This window comes from Crassostrea angulata, chromosome 5 (genome assembly GCF_025612915.1).
Source record: "Crassostrea angulata isolate pt1a10 chromosome 5, ASM2561291v2, whole genome shotgun sequence".
Classification (NCBI taxonomy): domain Eukaryota; kingdom Metazoa; phylum Mollusca; class Bivalvia; order Ostreida; family Ostreidae; genus Magallana; species Magallana angulata.
The window spans coordinates 61,414,586-61,437,556 of record NC_069115.1 but is presented as its reverse complement, the minus strand read 5'-3'; the positions used below and the strand labels follow the sequence as shown (position 1 = coordinate 61,437,556).

At 33.1% G+C, this 22,971-nt stretch overlaps 1 protein-coding gene and 3 pseudogenes across 1 annotated transcript; all 4 read left to right on the top strand.

The window, feature by feature from the left end:
* The first annotated feature begins 7,673 nt into the window (after window positions 1-7,673).
* LOC128185052 (toll-like receptor 4) lies at window positions 7,674-8,853 on the top strand (annotated as a pseudogene).
* A 38-nt stretch (window positions 8,854-8,891) lies between these two features.
* LOC128185053 (toll-like receptor 4) lies at window positions 8,892-10,517 on the top strand. The gene has a single exon (XM_052854723.1). The coding sequence runs from the start codon at window positions 8,892-8,894 to the stop codon at window positions 10,062-10,064; it is 1,173 nt and encodes a 390-aa protein (XP_052710683.1). The 3' UTR covers window positions 10,065-10,517.
* Window positions 10,518-12,949: 2,432 nt separating this feature from the next.
* On the top strand, window positions 12,950-13,895 carry LOC128185545 (toll-like receptor 4; annotated as a pseudogene).
* Window positions 13,896-18,971: 5,076 nt separating this feature from the next.
* Window positions 18,972-20,283, top strand: LOC128185544 (toll-like receptor 4; annotated as a pseudogene).
* The last annotated feature ends 2,688 nt before the right edge of the window (window positions 20,284-22,971 follow it).

Here is a 22,971-nt window from a genome sequence, read left to right as displayed (position 1 = left end):
GGAATTGCTGATACTTAATAAAAAAAATTAACAAATTAAATCTTTGGCCACCAAACGATAATAACGGTGTATTCGAGTGAATGATAAAGTTCTGCATGTGCTGATTTCGATTTCAATGGTTGAATCAGACTTTACATATCAAAGAAAATACCTTTCTGTATTACGTAAGGTGGATATTTTGAATAAGACTGTAAATTACTCAGCCGCCCAACAGTCTATTCAACATTTAAGTCAATATTGTTTAGTTGATATCTACAAATATTGACTTGTGAAATCGTTTGGCACACGGGAAAGTCGGTAGTTCATTCATGATCAGAAGGGAAAAAATGAATGAACTTTGGACAGAAGCCAGGACGAATTCTTATAAGTTATTTTTCCTTAATTTTGACGTCAATAAAATCAAAATACGAAAATTGGATAAAAAAGCCTATCTTTCAATCAACTTTCATCAGAGGTTAGAACTAAGGTTAAGAGGAAATGGGGAAAATATTTCCGTTAAATTTTTTAGGTAAATCACAAAGATTCTTACAAAAAGAAAAGAAAACCCAATCCTTGAACTACGAACGAGAGAGAGAGAGAGAGAGAGAGAGAGAGAGAGAGAGAGAGAGATTTTCATGCAATTAAATACTGGTAAGTTACTGCAGGGGGGGGGGGGGGGGGGGGTCGATATAAAAAAACAAGTTTTATAAAACTGCACCATATACATGTACGTTACTTATGGAAATGAATTCATATTACCCACGTATAGATGTTTATTGAGATTTGCCTTTTGGATTTCTTTTTGTAATATTTGATAAAAATGAATGTATGTTATGTAATTAAGGAATCGATACCATGAGAATTTAATGGCACTGCAAGTTTTCTACAAACGTACAAAGTAACCTATATAAATCGGTAAAATGCCTTGATTATTTTTTACGTGCATTTCATTAACTTTTGACAAGTTTTGTCTTCTCGCTTATTTGTAGTATATTACATTTATTTGTTGACAAGATCTTGATGTGTGAGACGGCTAGAAATTATTGTGAATACAAAATTTAATTGTATATATCAAATGGGAAGTTTTTATCATGTCAAAACGTAAACTATATCCAAGTCAAAGTTGATGGACGTAATATTTCAACAGGTTTGCAAAATTTAAATAAAATTCTCTAGCTAAGCATTATAAATGACTGATATTTCTCATTTTTTGGAACAATTATCATATTTTCCTATTTAAGCCAGCCAGAGCCGGCTAATTAATCTTTATTTAAAGAATTTGACGGTTGTGGATTTTTCTCGATAAAAGGTTACGATCAGGTAATCAAAGGCATTTATAGAACCGATCTAGAACCAGACTTGCGTGGAAGCATGTTGCTGATTGCCGGTTTATGAAAGACTGTGAGGCGTTATCGTGGAATCAAATCCACGATTTAAAGCGCAATTAAACATCAATATGTGTTTGTTCCGATATCAAGGACTAGAAAACCTTCCCTATCTTCAGACATATTTGACACTTGTTCATAAACGCACAGAAAAAATCGATGGTATCGGATGTCATTTTTGTGCTCAATTAAGTAGGTATAAAACACAATCAAATCATATTAAATTTAATATTTTTTTTTAAATGTCGTCAATAAAATAACTATAGACTATTGAGCGTGCCTTTGATACATTTGATAAACAATTCAAAATGAGGTTTATGTTTTAGATATGTCAGTATTGTGGATTAATTTAAAATACCATCAAATATTAATTGTTTCACGATTATGATGATAAAATTTGTAAAATATATAAACTGCCCATATTTTGTATGACTCTCAACTCAGATCTTGATGAAATGTACATGTGTCACGTACATTGTCATTAATTGTTACAGCTAGCTTACCGATGTTTAGACATTTCGCAACAAAGAAATTCTTGCAAATTTTAAAATTTAATACAATATGAAAAAAAAACACAACTAGAATATAGTAGTGTTCATCTTTTTTGGACAACGCAATATAATCCCCGCTCCCAAGTTGGAAATGCTCCAGCTGCAAGTCTGTATATCATGTTCTGGAAAAAATTCGGACGGACGACCTGGGAGATATAGTTCCGTGCATGTTAAAAAAGTTGCAATTTATGGCGCACAAAAATGCCACAGCATTGGACTGACTACCCCGGTAATCTTATTTCCACACAAATTCTGTAGAAAAAAATTAATACCATTTATAATTATTCAGGCTATTAACTACTGATATCATCACTTTACTTGCCTCAGACACGCTAATCCACCTCGGAAAATGAAGTATATGAAATGCACGTGCAGATCGAGAGTAGCCATTTTGCTAGCTAATGACCCGAAGCTAGGAAATGACCCATCATCAAGGTAAATGCATGTACTTCAGCATTAAGCAACTTCAAATTGGATAATTTTGTTTTGACCTAAAGTAACCCTACCCCTTTCAACACACATAGTTCTATTTCTTAATTGTCAGCCATCGGGAAGTTAGAGATTTACATGTACGTTGATTCAATGCTACTACACTGTATTTCTCAATTAGTTTACTCATATTTATCTTAATACAGCTAGAAGTTTTTCAGAAGAGTTACAGGAATCGATATGTCTGAACTTACTCTCCCTTTGACTTCAGCCGACGCCTCGTCAGGTCGAACACTGAGTAAATATTGACACTGGATACCTACAAATATTGATTGCTGAATACTGTATATGGGAAATGCAAACGTCTGTTTATTCCATTAAAAAAAAGAGCTCGGGAGTGTTGCCACTCCTAATTCTTGTCCTTTCTTTGAATTCTTTGAAGGTGCGTTCGATTTCATCAATGCACAGGACTGATTGAAAAAATGAGTTTCTTACTTGTTTCCTATGACATTTACATTTGTAATCATGAAAAATTCGAAACAAGGATAATATATACTACCTTTAATATTAAAGACGCTAGGGTCGGTAAAGCGTGTTGCAATATTTTAGCATGTCCCCGATTTTTACGGACTTTTTGCAGTTAATCATTCACCAATATTAATTGAAGACTGCATGCCATTTTTGCCTGTATGCGCTTTTTGGAAAGCAAATGAAAACTCACTAAATTCTAGAGAGTTATAAACTGTATATGTATATTCATACATTTAGCATTTTAATGGTCTAAGCTATTGTAATAAACAACTGTTCTGATGACTGTTATACGATACAAATTATATATATATATATATATATATACATGTATATATAACACTGTCAAACACTATCAAGCCATATCAAATAAAGGACATAGAAATATACACAAGTGTAAGGTTTGTGGTCAGATTATCACATGTTTTGCATTTTTAGGATCTTGACCTAGTGATTTGAAAGGGAATATTATCAGGTATTTAGTGTACAACTGGGGCATTTTTTCCTTTAAATTTTTGTCATCTTAGAAAACGTAATGCTTACGCGATATCAAACTTTTTTTTAACCGCACAAAGAAAGACTACTCGCTTTTATGGTAACGTAAAGCTATTTCATACGTATGCGCTATAGCTAGAGTTCACAATTTTTTAAATTAAATCTTCATGTTTATCTTGAAGTAACATACATACAACCTAACGATATGATCAGATAAATATCATGATAGTTTTTCATTTATTTTCAATCTGTATCATGGGAAGGGCAATAACTCATATATATATATTTAACATTATTATGGCATATTTGAAAGATAAATCATAACATATCAGTAAAATATTTTGATAAAACAAAATAGAATGTATGAGCAAAGACGTTTATTAACAAACGAAATGATATCCAATATCAGTATAAGATGGCACATATGTTGTTTCCAAAAACAATACTTTTTAAGATAATCATTTATACGGGTGAATATTGGTCCGAAAAAACATAATTCACACAATATTTACAAACACTCCGAAAGATAAAATTTCTAACCTTGACACATTTGAACACTGTTTAACAGCTATGCTACGTATAAAAGTGTAGATTAATAGGTGTGAGTTAATTAAATTTGATGCTCCTGAAACTTAGTCAGGTGATCTAGAGGGCATCTTTGCTAGCCAATGATTAATGATCTACTCTGCTCCTCTACAACAGGGTTGTGAAGGAGAAGAGTGGATCGTAAACCCTTGGTTAGCGACAAGAAGGTTGTCGAGGAGCAGAGTGAATCGTAAACTCTTGGCTAGCGACAACAGAGTTGTAGAAGAGCAGAGTGGATCGTAAACTCTTGGCTAGCAACAACAAGGTTGAAGGGGAGCAAAGTGGATCGTAAACTCTTGGCTAGAGAAGATGTGAAGAGGGCTGTAGTGAGAAGACCGACATGGACTTTCAAACGTTAACAATGAAGCTGGTCCAATAAAAAAAAATTGTGAGTGTAGATCGCATATGTTTAAAAAGAAAGGCTACAAGATAATGTTGACAATCATCGCAGATATTAAACACAGATGTACAAAATTACTCAATATCCCAGTAAACAATTGAGAGCGCATTTTAGAACCATTTTAACAAGGCCTTGGACTTTCACTAGGACGTAACTATCTATTTCTTTCGTCAAAACAAGTTGAAAATGACACTGGTTTCAAGCGAAATATACACCGATTGCATAGTCTTAGCTCAAAAGCAAGACAAATCTCGTTGATTTCAAAGAGCAATGACTGAGTGGCCAACAATGAAATTGCTGTTTGACACCAACTATCCAAAGTCCAAGCTCTTAGTAAAATAGTTCTAAAAGTCAAAACCATGCATATCATGCGTGTCAACATCTTGCAAATCATGCGTGTCGAATAGCCAAAGTGCAGCAGGCTCCCGTAAAATGAATAATAACTCCTAACCCAAAGGATATCAACCCTTATAAAAATCAAGATGGAGTTATAAAATCGACAGTCTGGCTGTTTTTCAGAGACTGGACAAAATTTGACCAAATTGAGAGCAGAATTACCAAATTAATCAAAGTACTGAAATACTGAAAGCCGGGCTCTGTTGGTGTGTCTTTATGCATATTGTGTAAAATCTCTCTCTCTCTTTCTCTCTCTCTCTCTCTCTCTCTCTCTCTCTCTCTCTCTCATGCTTTTAATGTCGGCAAAGCGTCAGAGAGCGATTTAATTTTATAAGCGTCCATAAACAAAAATATGTCTGTTTAGTAGAAAAAAGTTCAACAGTTACTGCCTTGAATTTTACAACAAGCGTTATATATTCAATCCTCATTTCTTCAACGTGCAGCAAATTAGTTCATGGAATTCATTCGCATAGTATGTGTCCAAAATGCATAGTCTTGTTTTTAAAACAAGTTATTAGTAAGAAAACTATAAAAGATAGACAATTCTCACGAAATTAAAAAAAAAAAAGAAACAAAATGCAAGCACTTTTGACAAAACCTGGCTCTTTGAGTAACTATTTGGTAAAGCGGAAGCTTTTACTTTGACGCTGTTTGGTTTTTTGTTTACTTTTGAAGTTGTGCAATTTAAAGTAACTGCCTACAGCCAGGCCTCTGCTTTCAGCAGAGCTCAATAAAATATAACAATATATTTGCTCGAACAAAAAAAAACCTTCAGAACTAGAAAAGGAAATATATTTACCTGTAGGAAACTAAATGAAAACGAGAAAATATAATACGAAATAGAGGCAGGAACAAAGAAATAAAAAATAAAAAAAAATCAATTATAATGCTATAAATAAATTGAAGTACTGAAAGCCGGGCTCTTTTGGTGTGTCTTTATGCATATTGTTTGGTAAAGACTGAAAATTAATCTCTCTCTCTCTCTCTCTCTCTCTCTCTCTCTCTCTCTCTCTCTCTCTCTCTCTCTCTCTCTCATAATTATGCTTTTAATGTCGGCAAAGTATTAAAGACCGACCAAATTTTGTAAGCAGCTACAAACAAAAATATATCTGTCTAGTAGAAAAAAGTTCAACAGTTACTGCCTTGAATTTTGCAACAAGCGTTATATTATCAATCCCAATTTCTTCAACGCGCAGCAAAGTAGTTCATAAAAATTCATGCGCATTGTATGTATCAAAAATGCATAGTCTTGTTTTTAAAACAAGTTATTAATAAGAAAACTAAAAAAGATAGACAATTCTCTCGAAATTAGAATAAAAGAGACAAAATGCCAACACTTTTGACAAACGTGGCTCTTTGTGTAACTATTTGGTATAGCGGAAGCTTTTACTTTGACGCTGTTAGGTTTTTTGTTTACTTGTGCTATTTATAGTAACATTGGCGATTTGCCTGCCTACAGCCAGGACTCTGCTTTCAGCAGAGCCCGGCTAAAAAGGTGGAAACAAGAGAATTATAAAACAATTGAAAAAAAACTACATATATAAGGAATAAGGAATCATTCTTTGAGTATTATGAGGTGATAATTTTGGTCGGGGCGTGATCAAATCCAATAAAGCCCGAAGGGCTTTATGATAGATTTGATCACGCTCCGACCGAAGAATGATTCCTTATTACTTATATTTATATAATTTTAAGCCATCGTACAATTAAATCTTTAACTTTAAATAAGAAAACTATACTTTTAATCGTGCATTTCTTACTTTAAGCGTTTTCATATAATTAAATGCGGTTAAACTGTATGTTTATCAAAAATAAACATATACGAGGGTTGTCCCAAAATAGCGTAGACAAGTGGCGTTATTCAGTTAATCGAAGACAAAGGAAGATGAAATTTGTGCCACAAAGGGTTCAAGAAATTTGCATTCAAATAATGTTTTAAAATCAAATATTGTTTGAGATTAAATTAGTGAAATGAAAGCATGTTAGATTAGAAATTCGACATGCGGCGCAATGTCAAAAACAAAAAGTTAAAATCAACATAATGAAAAGAAAATTGCGAGGAAAAGTACTTTTCGAATGAAAAAATTCAAATAAAACATACATTGATATTTGATAATAATTCTATTATTTACTCAATAAATGTTATTGGCTATAACAAAATTTTTAACTATTTTATAGCGCATTTTGTGACAAGTTGAAAAGTTAACTCGTAATAAAATGACGATGTCAGCGTTTAAGGCGGCGCAGCAGTAATTGATACAATTTTGTAAAGACCATGAAATAAATCCTAAGCGGCTTTGGAAGTAAATGAAATTAACAAAATCGATTAAAAATGCGTTTTGTGAATAAGTAGTTAAACAACATTAAAAATATTTGAACAAGTATGATAAAAATGAGTGGAAAAAAGAAACCCCGAACGATATCGGTGGACTTCAAAATGCTGAACGATACATTTCGGCAATACGGACGTTAGACAAAAGTAATACAGGCAAGTTTGGAGCCGACAGATCGATTGTACTAAGAAAATATTTAATAAAAAAAACAAAAACAAAAAAACTAGAAATATATGTTGAATGTGCAATCAGGTTGTTCAAAGGTAATATTTTTTCTGAGACATTTTCGGAATTAAAACGTAAATGTTGTCGTAAACGATGTGGAGGGTTTACCAACAACGTAAAACTGGAAATTTTCGACGTCGCACATTGCGCCGCCTGACAAAACTTGTTGTTACTAATTATTCATTTTCTCGAGAAATAAATAAAATACAGATTTGAATTTTTCAGTATTGTTTGCCAAAGGGTCATTGAAGAAAACATAGAAATCTAATGAAATTGCAGTGAACAGATTATAAATTATGCGTCCTGTCTACGCTATTTTGGGACAACCCTCGTATAGATGCCATAAAAAGTGATGGAAATCCAATACAGCAATCTGCAAAGATTAAATATCATTTCTTGTCAAAAAAATCATTAACCGTTGAAAATAAGTAAAGCTGTCATCTGTCAAGGAAACATTAATTTTAATGGACACACAAAAGGGCACAATTTTGCGGAAGAAAGAAAAATATACGTTGTTCAGTGTTTAAATCAACAGCAAGCAATGTTTTAATCGCAATTATCAGTGAGTGAGGTGAAGAAATGGCGATGTTCCTTATATTGATGATGTTTGGAATGAATACCTCAGCCAAGTTCTTCTCAGAAAATTGCACATGGAAATTCAACGGTGAGGAGGCAAAGGTTAATTGCTCTGGAAGAGGTTTATCATATATACCAAAATTCAATAACAGCGTTTCTTACTTAGACTTGAGTCACAACGGTATTCATGAAATCACTCGCAATTTATTACCAAAGAAATTGAAACAGCTCAACATTTCGTGGAATTTTATAAAGCATTTAAATAGGACATCCTTTGGATGTTTATCAAAGCTGGAATATATCGACTTGTCATACTGCAACATACGTGATGTCGACCAAGGAGTGTTTGGGGAGCTGGTTAATCTACGGTACCTTGACATTTCATACAACAGAAATCTGGGATTTGCATCTTTGCCTAATATAACATTTGGCCTAAGCCAAACACAGATTTCGGTATTGAATTTTAGTGGAATCAATTGTGAAACTGGTGTTGGTACCGTCATTAAAAGAAATCACTTGGACAACATTAGAAAAACTAATTTGACAGAACTATATCTTGCAGGAAACAGACTTGAACTTTTTGAACCGGGCGTGATTTATTACTTGCCCAAAACCATACAAACATTGGGAGTTGCAGAAAATAAATTAATAGCAGGTCTGTACATGTTAGAGTTTAGCTCGATGCTGGAATTAAAAGTAATTAACGCAAGTTTTCAGTCCTATCACCCAAGATTGTATCTTAACCCGATCATAAGCCAATGCCAAGAAAAATTAGATAAAAATTGGAAAAAAAAGTATTTATCAACAAGAGCACGTGACTTTCAATATCAACTGGACTATTCCTTTACCACCGAATCTAGAAACTTTTTATGCTCAAAATAGCCAAATCTATATCATTGAACCTCATTTTAAAGTTACTGCTAAAAACCTTCGACATGTTTACCTACAGAACAACTTTATATTGGCTTTAAGGGAACATGTGCATACTTTTCCAAATCATATTGAAACAATGGATATGTCAAACAATTTTTGTTCCCGCATGGTTCGATTACTTGATGCAAAATCAATGAAACATTTGAACTTTTCTCACAATGATATCAGTCAGGATTTGGAAGGAGACTCAACCGGTGAAATCTTTAATACGTTTACCAGTCTTGAGGTGCTAGACATATCTTCTAACAGGATAGTGTCACTACCAAAACTTCTCCTAAGAAACTCGAACGAATTAAGATATATAGATGCAAGCAACAATGGATTATCTGAATGGTTGGTAGATGTGAGCAAAATGTCGAATCTCAAGTTACTTGATTTGTCTGAGAACAAATTTGCAACGCTAAGTTCACACGCTCGGCAACAGTTTGGACACGCTTTTCAACTATCCAATTTAACCATCGACATTTCAAGAAATGGGATAGCTTGTACTTGTGAGAATCAAGATTTCTTGGTATGGATGCATGAGAACAAAAATTATTTTCTACACATTGAAAACTATACTTGCTCTACAACAGATTCCATGTTCGATTTCAAATCTCTTGAATCCTCTGTACACAACTTGCAAAAGCAATGTAAATCATTCTTGGGTTGGTACATAGGCTGTTCAGTCACCTCAGCAATATTTGTCACATTTATTATTAGTATAATAGTTATTAAAAACAAATGGAAAATACGATATCTTATCTACAAATCCAAGCAAAAGTTTGGTTTTGTAACTCCGTTCAACAGATGTATACCAGATACCATGCATTATGACTATGATGCCTTCCTTTCATACAGTGGTCAAGAATTAATGTTTGTCTTAAAGCAAGTAATACCTAGATTAGAAGTCAACAAAAAACTCAGACTACTAATCAGAGATCGGGATTACTTGCCAGGCATTTCAAAGGTAGACAGCACCATGAAGGGTCTACAAGAAAGTAGACGGACAGTTTGCATAGTGTCCAAAAAGTATTTGGAGTCTAAGTGGCGTGACTATGAATTAAACATGGCTAAGGTAGAAGGTATTGAAGACCGTGGGTCTCTTGATTACGTCATTCTTATATTGTTACCCGAGGTATACAATGGTAAAAATCTTCCTAAAACACTCATGGATCTTATTAGGAAAGAACGGTATATTGAGTATCCAATGGAATCGTGCGCATATGATGATTTCTGGGATCGATTAATCAGAATGATCGAACAGTGATTCTTATTTTCTGTATAATGATGATATTAGATATATGTGAGGAAAAATAATGAAGTGACTTTGGTGATGCATTTGAATTATTTGTACAATTTTCATAGGTGCTAAGTGACAGTTTAAGGTAGCTCACTACATCAAGATCTATACTTGTTTATGACAGTTTAAATGTTTTTTGAATTTTTTATCATTTGATTAGCTTTATCATCATAGGTCAGTGGATAAAATATCACACTTGTGAACTATAAATTTACAAGTTTGAATCCGGTTTTTCAACATTGCGTATTGTTTCGGTCACAAAGAAGGAATTTTCTGCTGAATAGAGAAACTAGTTCAAGGTGTAGTAAGCTTTCTGAAGTACAGTACATATTTGGTAAGTTACGTAACACATTCAATTCAGAAATAAAGTTATCTAATGTTATTTAAAGGAAGATTGCTTGTGTACTCCAGAGAGAATTATCAAAAAGGTAAATTACATGGAACTATTACTGTTAATAGCAGTCTACACATTATTCATAACACTTTGATAAAACCTTGATTAGCATAGCTGATCATGTGCATAAACATTTAAATGAGTGTGTGTTTGATTGTTGATATACATTTTAGATATGTGATGTCCAAAATTTTATTAAATGCTCGTTGCATTACAAATAACGTTTTCAAATATGTTATTAAATTTAAAGCAGGCAATAGAACTCATGTCAGATGTGTCTGTTATAATTTTTCCGTGGCCGTACAGTTAATGTTAGTATGGGAAAAAGTTGGTAGTTTTTGCACTAGTATTCATGACCGATTTGGTAAGAAGAGCTTCCTTTAAAAGCTATTCAAAATGACACACTGATTTAGTCCATTTTGTGGTTTGCGTAATTTGGGTTTTAGTTAGCAAACCAGTCGTTGTTGTAAGGTTATAACATCAAGGGTCTGGATAAGGCTTGGTCACGAACATTAATCGTTGTTTATTGGAAGTAAAAGGCGAAATAAATAATAAATAGTTGCTTTAAAGTATACGGTTTACTTCCTGCAGATTCCATGGTTTTCAAGACACATTTAAACTATTTATTTTACAGAAGGTTTTGCTTGGGTATAGACAGATCTAAATGTAATCATTTGTAGGAATCAAATTATCTTTTAATCTGAAAACGGGCTTTGTTATTTCTAATTTTAGATTAACTAGTAGCGGGAAAAACAAAATTAATAGAATGTTTTCCAAGATCTACTAAAGTTAGTGGGAAATCAGTTGAATTGGTTCAAGCAGCAAGATGAAGTGTATCAAGAATTAACTCAATATTAAAATAATTTTAAATAAAACACATGTGACACTACGTTATACATATGAAAAGCATCCACATACGTTAAACGTATGATTCGTTTACATAGGTTAAACAGAAGTGTTACTTGAAATCACGTTCATTGTACGTGATATCACATATGCATCTCACATGTTTAACATATGTGACATATATATGATATAAATTGCTGTGTAGATCACACACACATGTAGAGAAAGCAGAATCACATGATTATGCGATACATGCAGATATTGCACACAAATGAAACAAATGCACTCAATAGCCTGCAAGTGATAACTGAAAGTGCATTTTAAGAAATCATGCGTATCAAATACTACAGGTACAGCAGGTTTCCGTTATAAATAGCAACCCTCCCCAAATGATCTCAACCCTTAAAAATGAAACTGTAAAATCAAGATAGAATTTAACTGATTGATTAGAGTTATAAATTTGACAATCTGGCTAAATCACACTAAATCACTAAAGACGTTTTACAAGGACTAGACAAAATTTGACCGATAAAAACTTCAGAATTAGAAAGGGAAGTATATTTATCTGTGGGAAATTAAATGAAAAGAGAAAATGTCTCAAGAAACAGAAGCAGGAAACTCAAAGAAGAAATCGAAACAATTATAAACATATTAAAATGCAAAAATAAGGAAATAAAAAAAAAAGATTAACGAAGAGCTCAAATAATTTGAAAGGCTTTTAGATCAAAGATTAGAATAGATAACAAGATATTTGTCAGATATTTAAATATTTTTGAATATAGATAAACTGAGAAAAAAAGTACAGAAAAGTGGAAATAAATCCATGTACTCTAGTGTTTGCCAGAAGAAAAAATGTGCATAACAAATTCAATTTTTTTTTATGCGACGATGAACAACAAACAAAAATCTCTGGTCGAGGAATAACTAATAAAAGTTTAGTTTAAGAATCTGACACACATCGTTATACCACTGCATTAGATTTAATTTACCAATACCCAAAGGAAGGTACTGGTATACTTGTCAAAAGCAATAAAACGGCAGGCCTAGGAGAAAAAGTCTACCATGTTATGAATGAAATATATATCAAAGGGGTACTTCAGCGACTATCCACAACGTTGCACGCATTTTATTCATATAGTCAGCTAACAAAAAGGACAATCATAAAAGACACTATAAATGTATTCTTTCTTTCCCATTATTTTTTTAAAAAGTTTTTATTTCTTTTAAATATCTTGTATTTACCCACATCTCCATAATAAAACTATTTCATCTTTAGCATTTTTGTGCGATTGAATTCGATTAAGCGGTGCTTTTTCAATATGATAATAATTAAATATAGTTAGGCGGAAATTTAACAGGCCAGACTACAAAGAATTTAAATTCGCTTCCTCCAGAAAAAAATATAAACCGATGAACATAAAGTAAACCTGACATCTATAAAGGAAATCATTAATTTATGGAGCATATTTAGGACACATTTAAATTTATTCGTTAAAATTTAAAAACACTCCAAGGAAGTTAAATTCATATTGTTCAGTGCATAAAATTTTTGCTAACAATGTTTTAATCGCATTGAGAGAGGAGAAAATTGCATATCCTCCTTATATTGATAATGTTTGGAATAAACACATCAAGCTTAGGCAAGTCATTTTCAGAAAAATGCAAATGGACACACAAAGATGAGGAAGTGATGGTCAATTGCTCTAGAAGAGGTTTATCACATATACCAAAATTCAATAACAGCGTTTCTTACCTGGACTTAAGTCGCAATCAAATCACCTTCATTTTGCACAGTTTGTTGGGGAAAGATTTAAAACATCTAGACATTTCGTGGAATAATATCAAGCAATTGAATGAAACGTCTTTTGGATGTTTACCTATGTTAAACTATTTGGATTTATCATACTGTAACATACGTGATGTTGACGAAGGGGTCTTTCGAGGGTTGATAAATTTACGGTACCTTAACCTTTCATACAATAGAGAACTAGGATTTGCATCTTTGCCTAATATAACATTTGGCCTAAACCAAACACAGATTTCGGTATTGAATTTTAGTGGAATCAATTGTGAAACTGGTGTTGGTACCGTCATTAAAAGAAATCATTTAGAAAACATTAGGAAAACTAATTTGACAGAACTATATCTCGGAAGTAACAGACTTGAACTGTTTGAGTCGGGCGTGATTTATTACTTGCCAACAACTTTACAAATATTTGGAGTTGCAGAAAATAAATTAACAGCAGGTCTGTACATGTTAGACTTAAGCTCAATGTTGGGATTAAAAGTAATTAACGCAAGTTTTCAATCATATTCACAATTGCACCTCATGCCGATCCTGAGCCATTGTGAAGAAAAAGTAGATGAGAATTTGAAAAGAACTGTTCATCAACCAGATCACATGATTTTCAATATTAACTGGAGTTTTCCTTTACCACCGAATCTAGAAACTCTTTATGCACAAAATAGCCTTATATACCTCCCTGATTCTCCTTTTATATTTACTGCTTCAAACCTTCGACATATTTACCTACAGAACAACTTTATATCGGTTGTAAGGGAGCATGTACATGCTCTTTCAAATCATGTTGAGACAATGGATATGTCAAACAATTTTTGTTCCCGCATGGTTCGATTACTTGATGCAAAATCAATGAAACATTTGAACTTTTCTCACAATGATATCAGTCAGGATCTGGAAGGAGACTCAACTGGTGAAATCTTTAAAACGTTTACCACTCTTGAGGTGCTAGACATATCTTTTAACAGGATAGTGTCACTACCAAAACTTCTCCTAAGAAACTCGAACGAATTAAGATATATTGATGCAAGCAACAATGGAATATCTGAATGGTTGGTAGATGTGAGCAAAATGTCGAATCTCAAGTTACTTGATTTGTATGAGGACAAATTGCAACGCTAAGTTCACACGCTCGGCAACAGTTTTGAGACGCTTTTCAACTATCCAATTTAACCATCGACATTTCAAGAAACGGAATGGCTTGTACTTGTGAGAATCAAGATTTCTTGGTATGGATGCATGAGAACAAAAATTATCTTCTACAAATCAAAAACTATACTTGCTCGACAACAGATTCCATGTTTGATTTCAAATCTCTTGAGTCCTCTGTAGACAACTTGCAAAAGGAATGTAAATCATACTTGGGTTGGTACATAGGCTGTTCAGTCACCTCAGCAATATTTGTCACATTTATTATTAGTATAATAGTTATTAAAAACAAATGGAAAATACGATATCTTATCTACAAATCCAAGCAAAGGTTTGGTTTTTTGACTCCGTTCAACAGATGTATACCAGATACCATGCAGTATGAATATGATGCCTTCCTTTCATACAGTGGTCAAGAATTAATGTTTGTCTTAAAGCAAGTAATACCTAGATTAGAAGTCAACAAACACCTCAGACTACTAATCAGAGATCGGGATTACTTGCCAGGCATTTCAAAGGTAGACAGCACCATGAAGGGTCTACAAGAAAGTAGACGGACAGTTTGCATAGTGTCCAAAAAGTATTTGGAGTCTAAGTGGCGTGACTTTGAATTAAACATGGCTAAGGTAGAAGGTATCGAAGACCGTGGGTCTCTTGATTACGTCATTCTCATATTGTTACCCGAGGTATACAACGGTAAACATCTTCCTAAAACACTCATGGATCTTATTAGGAAAGACCGGTATATTGAGTATCCAATGGAATCATGCGCATATGATGATTTCTGGGATCGATTAATCAGAATGATCGAACAGTGATTCTGATTTTCTGTATAATGATGATATTAGATATATGTGAGGAAAAATCATGAAGTGACTTTAGCGATGCATTTTGAATTATTTGTACAATTTTCATAGGTGCTAAGTGACAGTTTAAGGTAGCTCACTACATCAAGATTTATACTTGTTTATGACAGTTTAAATGTTTTTTGAATTTTTTATCATTTGATTAGGTTCATCATCATAGCTCAGTGGATAAAATATCACACTTGTGAACTGTGAATTTACAAGTTTGAATCCGGTTTTCAACATTGCGTATTGTTCGGTCACAAAGAAGGAATTTTTCTGCTGAATAGGGAGACTAGTTCAAGGTGTAGTAAGCTTTCTAAAATACAATACATATTTTGTAAGTTACGTAACACATTCAATTCAGAAATAAAGTTATCTAATGTTATTTAAAGGAAGATTGCTTGTGTACTCCAGAGAGAATTATCAAAAAGGTAAATTACATGGAACTATTACTGTTAATAGCAGTCTACACATTATTCATAACACTTTGATAAAAACTTGAATTAGACTAGCTGATCATGTGCATAAACATTTAAATGAGTGTGTGTTTAATTATTAATAAACATTTTTGTGAAGTCCAACATTTTATTAAATTATCGTTGTCATACAAATAACGTTTTCAAATATATTATTAAATTTAATGCAGGCAATAGAACTCATGTCATATGTGTCTGTTATAATTTTTCCGTGGCCGTACAGTTAATGTTAGTAAAGGGGAAAATTTGATAGTTTGAGCACTCGTACTCATGACCGATTTGGTAAGAAGAGCTTCCTTCAAAAAGCTGTTCAAAATGGCACACTCATTTATACTATTCAACTTTATGAACCTCAAATTTGCATTTTTGTTTTGCGTTATTTGGGTTTTAATAAGGAAATCAATCTTGTTGTAAGGTTATTACATTGTAAGGTTATAATTTTTCCGTCGCCGTACAGTTAATGTTAGTATGGGGAAAAGTTGGTAGTTTGAGCACTCGTGATCATGACCGATTTGGTAAGAAGAGCTTCCTTCAAAAAGCTATTCAAAATGGAAAACTCATTTATTAGTCCCCTACCGGTTTCACCGGAGGGGACTATAGGTTTCCTCTGCGTCCGTTCGTCCGTCTGTCTGTCCCACTTCAGTTTTCCACACTTTTTTTCTTTATGCATTTGAGGAATAATATGAAACTTACTGAACAGCTTCAAAATGTCAAACTACAGATCAAGTTTACACTTTTATAGCGTTTGGTTGACATACCGGTATTTCGAGAAAATTAATTTTTTATATTCCAATTTTTTAATGTTCGGATTCGTAATCGGGTTTGGTGTGTATTAAATAAACGAGGCCAGTGTGTAGTTAGAAATAATATCGTGCGTTACTTGTACCATTCCTTTTATCATTTCTAACAAATAAATTCTGTAAAATAATGTCAAACATTGTGTTGTAAATTTAATCGGCAGGTTTTTTTGTATTATCACAATCGGCCGGTTCGTTGTCGGGTTCGGCTGTTTAACTGTTTGGTTTGATTCGGGGTACAGAAGACGGTAAGAAATAATATTGTGCATAACAGTGCATCGTTTTCACAAATTTTTACCGGCGAATGCTTAATGGACTTGTCGAAATTACATGATACAAAATAAGGAGTATTATTTTACCGACTTTGTATTTAACTTCTTTATCAACTATAACGTTATAGTTTTAATTTCCTCAGAGTTTGTTCTTTTATCTTATATATTAAAGCATGACATCTCGTTTACAATAGTTCTGAAAAAGTTGTGCGCTTGGAAGCTTTCGTAGAATAATACAAACCGGTATGGGACGTGTATTGCTTTTGCAATACTCCCAGAATGCTTGTTCCATTTTATGTTTTGCGTAAATTGGGTTTTAATAAGCGAACCAGTCGTTGTTGTAAGGTTATAACATCAAGGGTCTGGATAAGGCTTGGTCACGAACATAAATCGTTGTTTATTGGAAGTAAAACGCGAAATAAATAATAAAAAGTTGCTTTAAAGTATACGGTTTACTTCCTGCAGATTCCATGGTTTTCAAGACACAGGTTATTTAAACCATTTATTTTACAGAAGGTTTTGCTTGGGTCTAGATAGATCTAAATGTAATCATTTGTAGGAATCAAATTATCTTTTAATCTGAAAACGGGCTTTGTTATTTCTAATTTTAGATTAACTAGTAGCGGTAAACAAAATGAATAGAATTCTTTTTCAAGATCTACTAAAGTTAGTGGGTAATCAGTTGTATTGGTTCAAGCAGCAAGATGAAGTGTATCAAGAATTAACTCAATATTAAAATAATTAAGTCATTTCATTTTAAATAATACACATGTGACACTACGTTATACATATGAAAAGCATATGTTTGATCCACATACGTTAAACGTATGATTCGTTTACGTACGTTAAACAGAAGTGTTACTTGAAATCTCGTTCATTGTACGTGATATCACATATGCATCACACATATGTGACATATATATGATATAAATCACACACACATGTAGAGAAAGCAGAATCACATGATAATGCCGATACATGCAGATATTGCACACAAATGAAACAAATGCACTCAATAACCTGCCAACAGACAACTGAAAGTGCACTTTAAGCAATCATGCGTATCAAATACTACAGGTGCAGCAGGTTTCCGTTATAAATAGCAACCCTCCACCAAAATGATCTCAACCCTGAAAAATGAAATTGTAATATCAAGATAGAATTTAACCGATTTATTAGAGTTACAAATTTGACAATCTGGCTAAATCACACTAAATCACTCAAGACGTTTTACAGAGACTAGACAAAATTTGACCGATAAAAACTTCAGAACTAGAAAGGGAAGTATATTTATCTGTGGGAAATTAAATGAAAAGAGAAAACGTCTCAAGAAACAGAAGCAGGAAACTCAAAGAAGAAATCGAAACAGTTATAAACATGTTAAAAAGCAAAAAATAAGGAAATAAAAAAACGATTAACGAAAAGTACAAATAATTTGAAAGGCTTTTAGATCAAATGTTAGAATAAATAACAAGTTATTTGTCAGATATTTAAATAATTATGAATATTGATAAACAGGGAAAAAAAGGACTGAAAAGTGGGAATATATTCATGTACCCTAGTGTTTGCTAAAAGAAAAAATGTACATAACAAATTCAATTTTTTTTTATGCGACGATGAACAACACACAAAAATCTCTGGTCGTGGAAAAACTCGTAAAGGTTTAGTTAAAGAATCTGACACACATCGTTATATCAGTGTGTTAAATTTAATAAACCAATACCCAAAAGGAAAGTACTGGTATACTTGTCAAAAACAATCAAGCGGCAGGAGAAAGAGTCTATCATGCTATATCGAAGAGGTACATCAGCGACTATCCACAACGTCGCACGCATTTCATTCGTAAAGTCAGCTAACATATTGGACAATACTAAAGGAAACCGTTATTAAAGTAATCTTTCTTTTCTACTTTTAAAGAAAAAAAATTTCTTCTATTAAATATTTACTGTTTACCCACATCTCCATAATAAAACTATTTCATCTCTAGCATTTTTGTGCAATTGAATTCGATTAAGTTGTGCTTTTTCAATATGATAATAATAAATATAGTTAGGTGGAAATCAAACAGGTCAGTCTGCAAAGAATTCGATTCCTCAAAAGAAAAATATAAACCGATGAACATAAAGTAAACCTGACATCTAGAAAGGAAATCATTATTTTATGGGGCATATTTAGGACACATTAAAATTTATTCGTTAAAATTTGAAAACACTCCAAGGAAGTTGAATACATATTGTTCCGTGCATAAACTATTTGCTAACGATGATTTAATCCCATTGAGAGAGGAGAAAATGTCTACCCTCTTTATATTGATAGTGTTTGGTATAACCAAATCAAGCTTAGGCAAGTCATTTTCAGAAAAATGCAATTGGACACACAGAGATCAGGAAGTGATGGTCAATTGCTCTAGAAGAGGTTTTTCATATCTACCAAAATTCAATAACAGCGTTTCTTACTTGGACTTAAGTCGCAATCAAATCACCAACATTTGTTACAGGTTGTTGCCAAAACATTTAAAACATCTAGACATTTCGTGGAATAATATCAAGCAATTGAACGAAACGTCTTTTGGATTTTTACCTATGTTAAACTATTTGGATTTGTCATACTGCAACATACGTGATGTTGACGAAGGGGTCTTTGGAGGGCTGATTAATTTACAGTACCTTAACATTTCGTACAACAGAGAACTTGGATTTGCATCTTTGCCTAATATAACATTTGGCCTAAACCAAACACAGATTTCGGTATTGAATTTTAATGGAATCAATTGTGAAACTGGTGTTGGTACCGTCATTAAAAGAAATCATTTAGAAAACATTAGGAAAACTAATTTGACAGAACTCTATCTCGGAAGTAACAGACTTGAACTGTTTGAATCGGGCGTGATTTATTACTTGCCAACAACTTTACAAATATTGGGAGTTGCAGAAAATAAATTAACAACAGGTCTGTACATGTTAGAGTTAAGCTCAATGCTGGGATTAAAAGTGATTAACGTAAGTTTTCAATCATATTCACAATTATACCTCATGCCGATCCTAAGCCATTGTCAAGAAAAAGTAGATGAGAATTTGAAAAGAACTGTTCATCAACCAGGGCACATGATTTTCAATATTAACTGGAGTTTTCCTTTACCACCGAATCTAGAAACTCTTTATGCACAAAATAGCCAAATATATATCATTGAACCTCATTTTACATTTACTACTTCGAACCTTCGACATATTTACCTACAAAACAACTTTATATCGGCTTTAAGGGAGCATGTGCATGCTCTTTCAAATCATGTTGAGACAATGGATATGTCAAACAATTTTTGTTCCCGCATGGTTCGATTACTTGATGCAAAATCAATGAAACATTTGAACTTTTCTCACAATGCTATCAGTCAGGATCTGGAAGGAGACTCAACTGGTGAAATCTTTAAAACGTTTACCAGTCTTGAGGTGCTAGACATATCTTTTAACAGGATACTGTCACTACCAAAACTTCTCCTAAGAAACTCGAACGAATTAAGATATATAGATGCAAGCAACAATGGATTATCCTAATGGTTGGTAGATGTGAGCAAAATGTCGAATCTCAAGTTACTTGATTTGTCTGAGAACAAATTTGCAACGCTAAGTTCACACGCTCGGCAACAGTTTGGAGACGCTTTTCAACTATCCAATTTAACCATTGACATTTCAAGAAATGGGATAGCTTGTACTTGTGAGAATCAAGAGTTCTTGGAATGGATGCATGAGAACAAAAATTATTTTTTACACATTGAAAACTATACTTGCTATACAACAGATTCCATGTTCGATTTCAAATCTCTTGAATCCTCTGTACACAACTTGCAAAAGCAATGTAAATCATTCTTGGGTTGGTACATAGGCTGTTCAGTCTCCTCAGCAATATTTGTCACATTTATTATTAGTATTATAGTTATTAAAAACAAATGGAAAATACGATATCTTATCTACAAATCAAAGCAAAGGTTTGGTTTTGTAACTCCGTTCAACAGATGTATACCAGATACCATGCAGTATGAATATGATGCCTTCCTTTCATACAGTGGTCAAGAATTAATGTTTGTCTTAAAGCAAGTAATACCTAGATTAGAAGTCAACAAACACCTCAGACTACTAATCAGAGACCGGGATTACTTGCCTGGCATTTCAAAGGTAGACAGCACCATGAAAAGTCTACAAAAAAGTAGACGGACAGTTTGCATAGTGTCCAAAAAGTATTTGGAGTCTAAGTGGCGTGACTATGAACTAAACATGGCTAAGGTAGAAGGTATCGAAGACCGTGGGTCTCTTGATTACGTCATTCTTATATTGTTACCCGAGGTATACAACGGAAATCATCTTCCTAAAACACTCATGGATCTTATTAGGAAAGACCGGTATATTGAGTATCCAATGGAATCATGCGCTTATGATGATTTCTGGGATCGATTAATCAGAATGATCGAACAGTGATTCTGATTTTCTGTATAATGATGATATTAGATATATGTGAGGAAAAATCATCAAGTGACTTTGGTGATGCATTTTGAATAATTTGTACAATTTTCGTAGGTGCTAAGTGGCAGTTAAAGGTAGCTCACTACTTGTGTATGACAGTTTAAATGTTTTTTGAATTTTTTATCATTTTTTATCATTTTATCATTCATCATCATAGCTCAGTGGATAAAATATCAGACTTGTGAACTGTGAATTTACAAGTTTGAATCCGGTTTTCAACATTGCGTATTGTTTTGTCACAAAGAAGGAATTTTCTGCTGAATAGAGAAACTAGTTCAAGGTGTAGTAAGCTTTCTGAAGTACAGTACATATTTAGTAAGTTACGTAACACATTCAATTCAGAAACAATGTTAACTAATGTTATTTAAAAGATGATTGTTTGTGTAATCCAGAGAGAATCAAAAAAGTAAATTACATGGAACTATTACTGTTGATAGCAGTCTACACAATATTCAACACTTCGATAAAACTTGAATTAGCCTAGCTGATCATGTGCATACACATTTAAATGAGTGTGTGTTTGATTATTGATATACATTTTAGATATGTGAAGTCCAACATTTTATCAAATTCTCGTTGTCATACAAATAACGTTTTCAAATATATTATTAAATTTAATGCAGGCAATAGAACTCATGTCAGATGTGTCTGTTATAATTTTTCCGTGGCCGTACAGTTAATGTTAGTATGGGGAAAATTTGGTAGTTTGAGCACTCGTACTCATGACCGATTTGGTAAGAAGAGCTTCCTTCAAAAAGCTATTCAAAATGGAAAACTCATTTATTAGTCCCCTACCGGTTTCACCGGAGGGGACTATAGCTTTCCTCTGCGTCCGTTCGTCCGTCTGTCTGTCCCACTTCAGTTTTCCACACTTTTTTTCTTTATGCATTTGAGGAATAATATGAAACTTACTGAACAGCTTCAAAATGTCTAACTACAGATCAAGTTTACACTTTTATAGGGTTTGGTTGACATACTGGTATTTCGAGAAAATTAATTTTTTATATTCCAATTTTTTAATGTTCGGGTTCGTAATCGGGTTTGTTGTGTATTAAATAAACGAGGCCAGTGTGTACTTAGAAATAATATCGTGCATTACTTGTACCATTCCTTTTATCATTTCTAACAAACAAATAAATTCTTTAAAATAGTGTCAAACATTGCGTTGTAAATTTAATCGGCAGGTTTTTTTGTATTATCACAATCGGCCGGTTCGTTGTCGGGTTCGGCTGTTTAACTGTTTGGTTTGATTCGGGGTACAGAAGACGGTAAGAAATAATATTGTGCATAACAGTGCATCGTTTTCACAAATTTTTACCGGCGAATACTTAATGAACTTGTCGAAATTACATGATACAAAATAAGGAGTATTATTTTACCGACTTTGTATTTAACTTCTATACGAACTATAACGTTATAGTTTTAATTTCCTCATAGTTTGTTCTTTTATCTTATATATTAAAGCATGACATCTCGTTTACAATAGTTCTGAAATAGTTGTGTGCTTGGAAGCTTTCGTAGAATAATACAAACCGGTAGGGGACGTGTATTGCTTTTGCAATACTCTCAGAATGCTTGTTCCATTTTAATGTTTTGCGTAAATTGGGTTTTAGTTAGCGAACCAGTCGTTGTTGTAAGGTTATAACATCAAGGGTCTGGATAAGGCTTGGTCACGAACATAAATCGTTGTTTATTGGAAGTAAAACTTGAAATAAATAATGAAAAGTTGCTTTAGAGTATACGGTTTACTTCCTGCAGATTCCATGGTTTTCAA

Coding starts and splice junctions, on each gene's coding strand:
- LOC128185053 (XM_052854723.1), top strand. CDS start 8,892: ATGGATATGTCAAACAATTTTTGTTCCCGCATGGTTCGATTACTTGAT.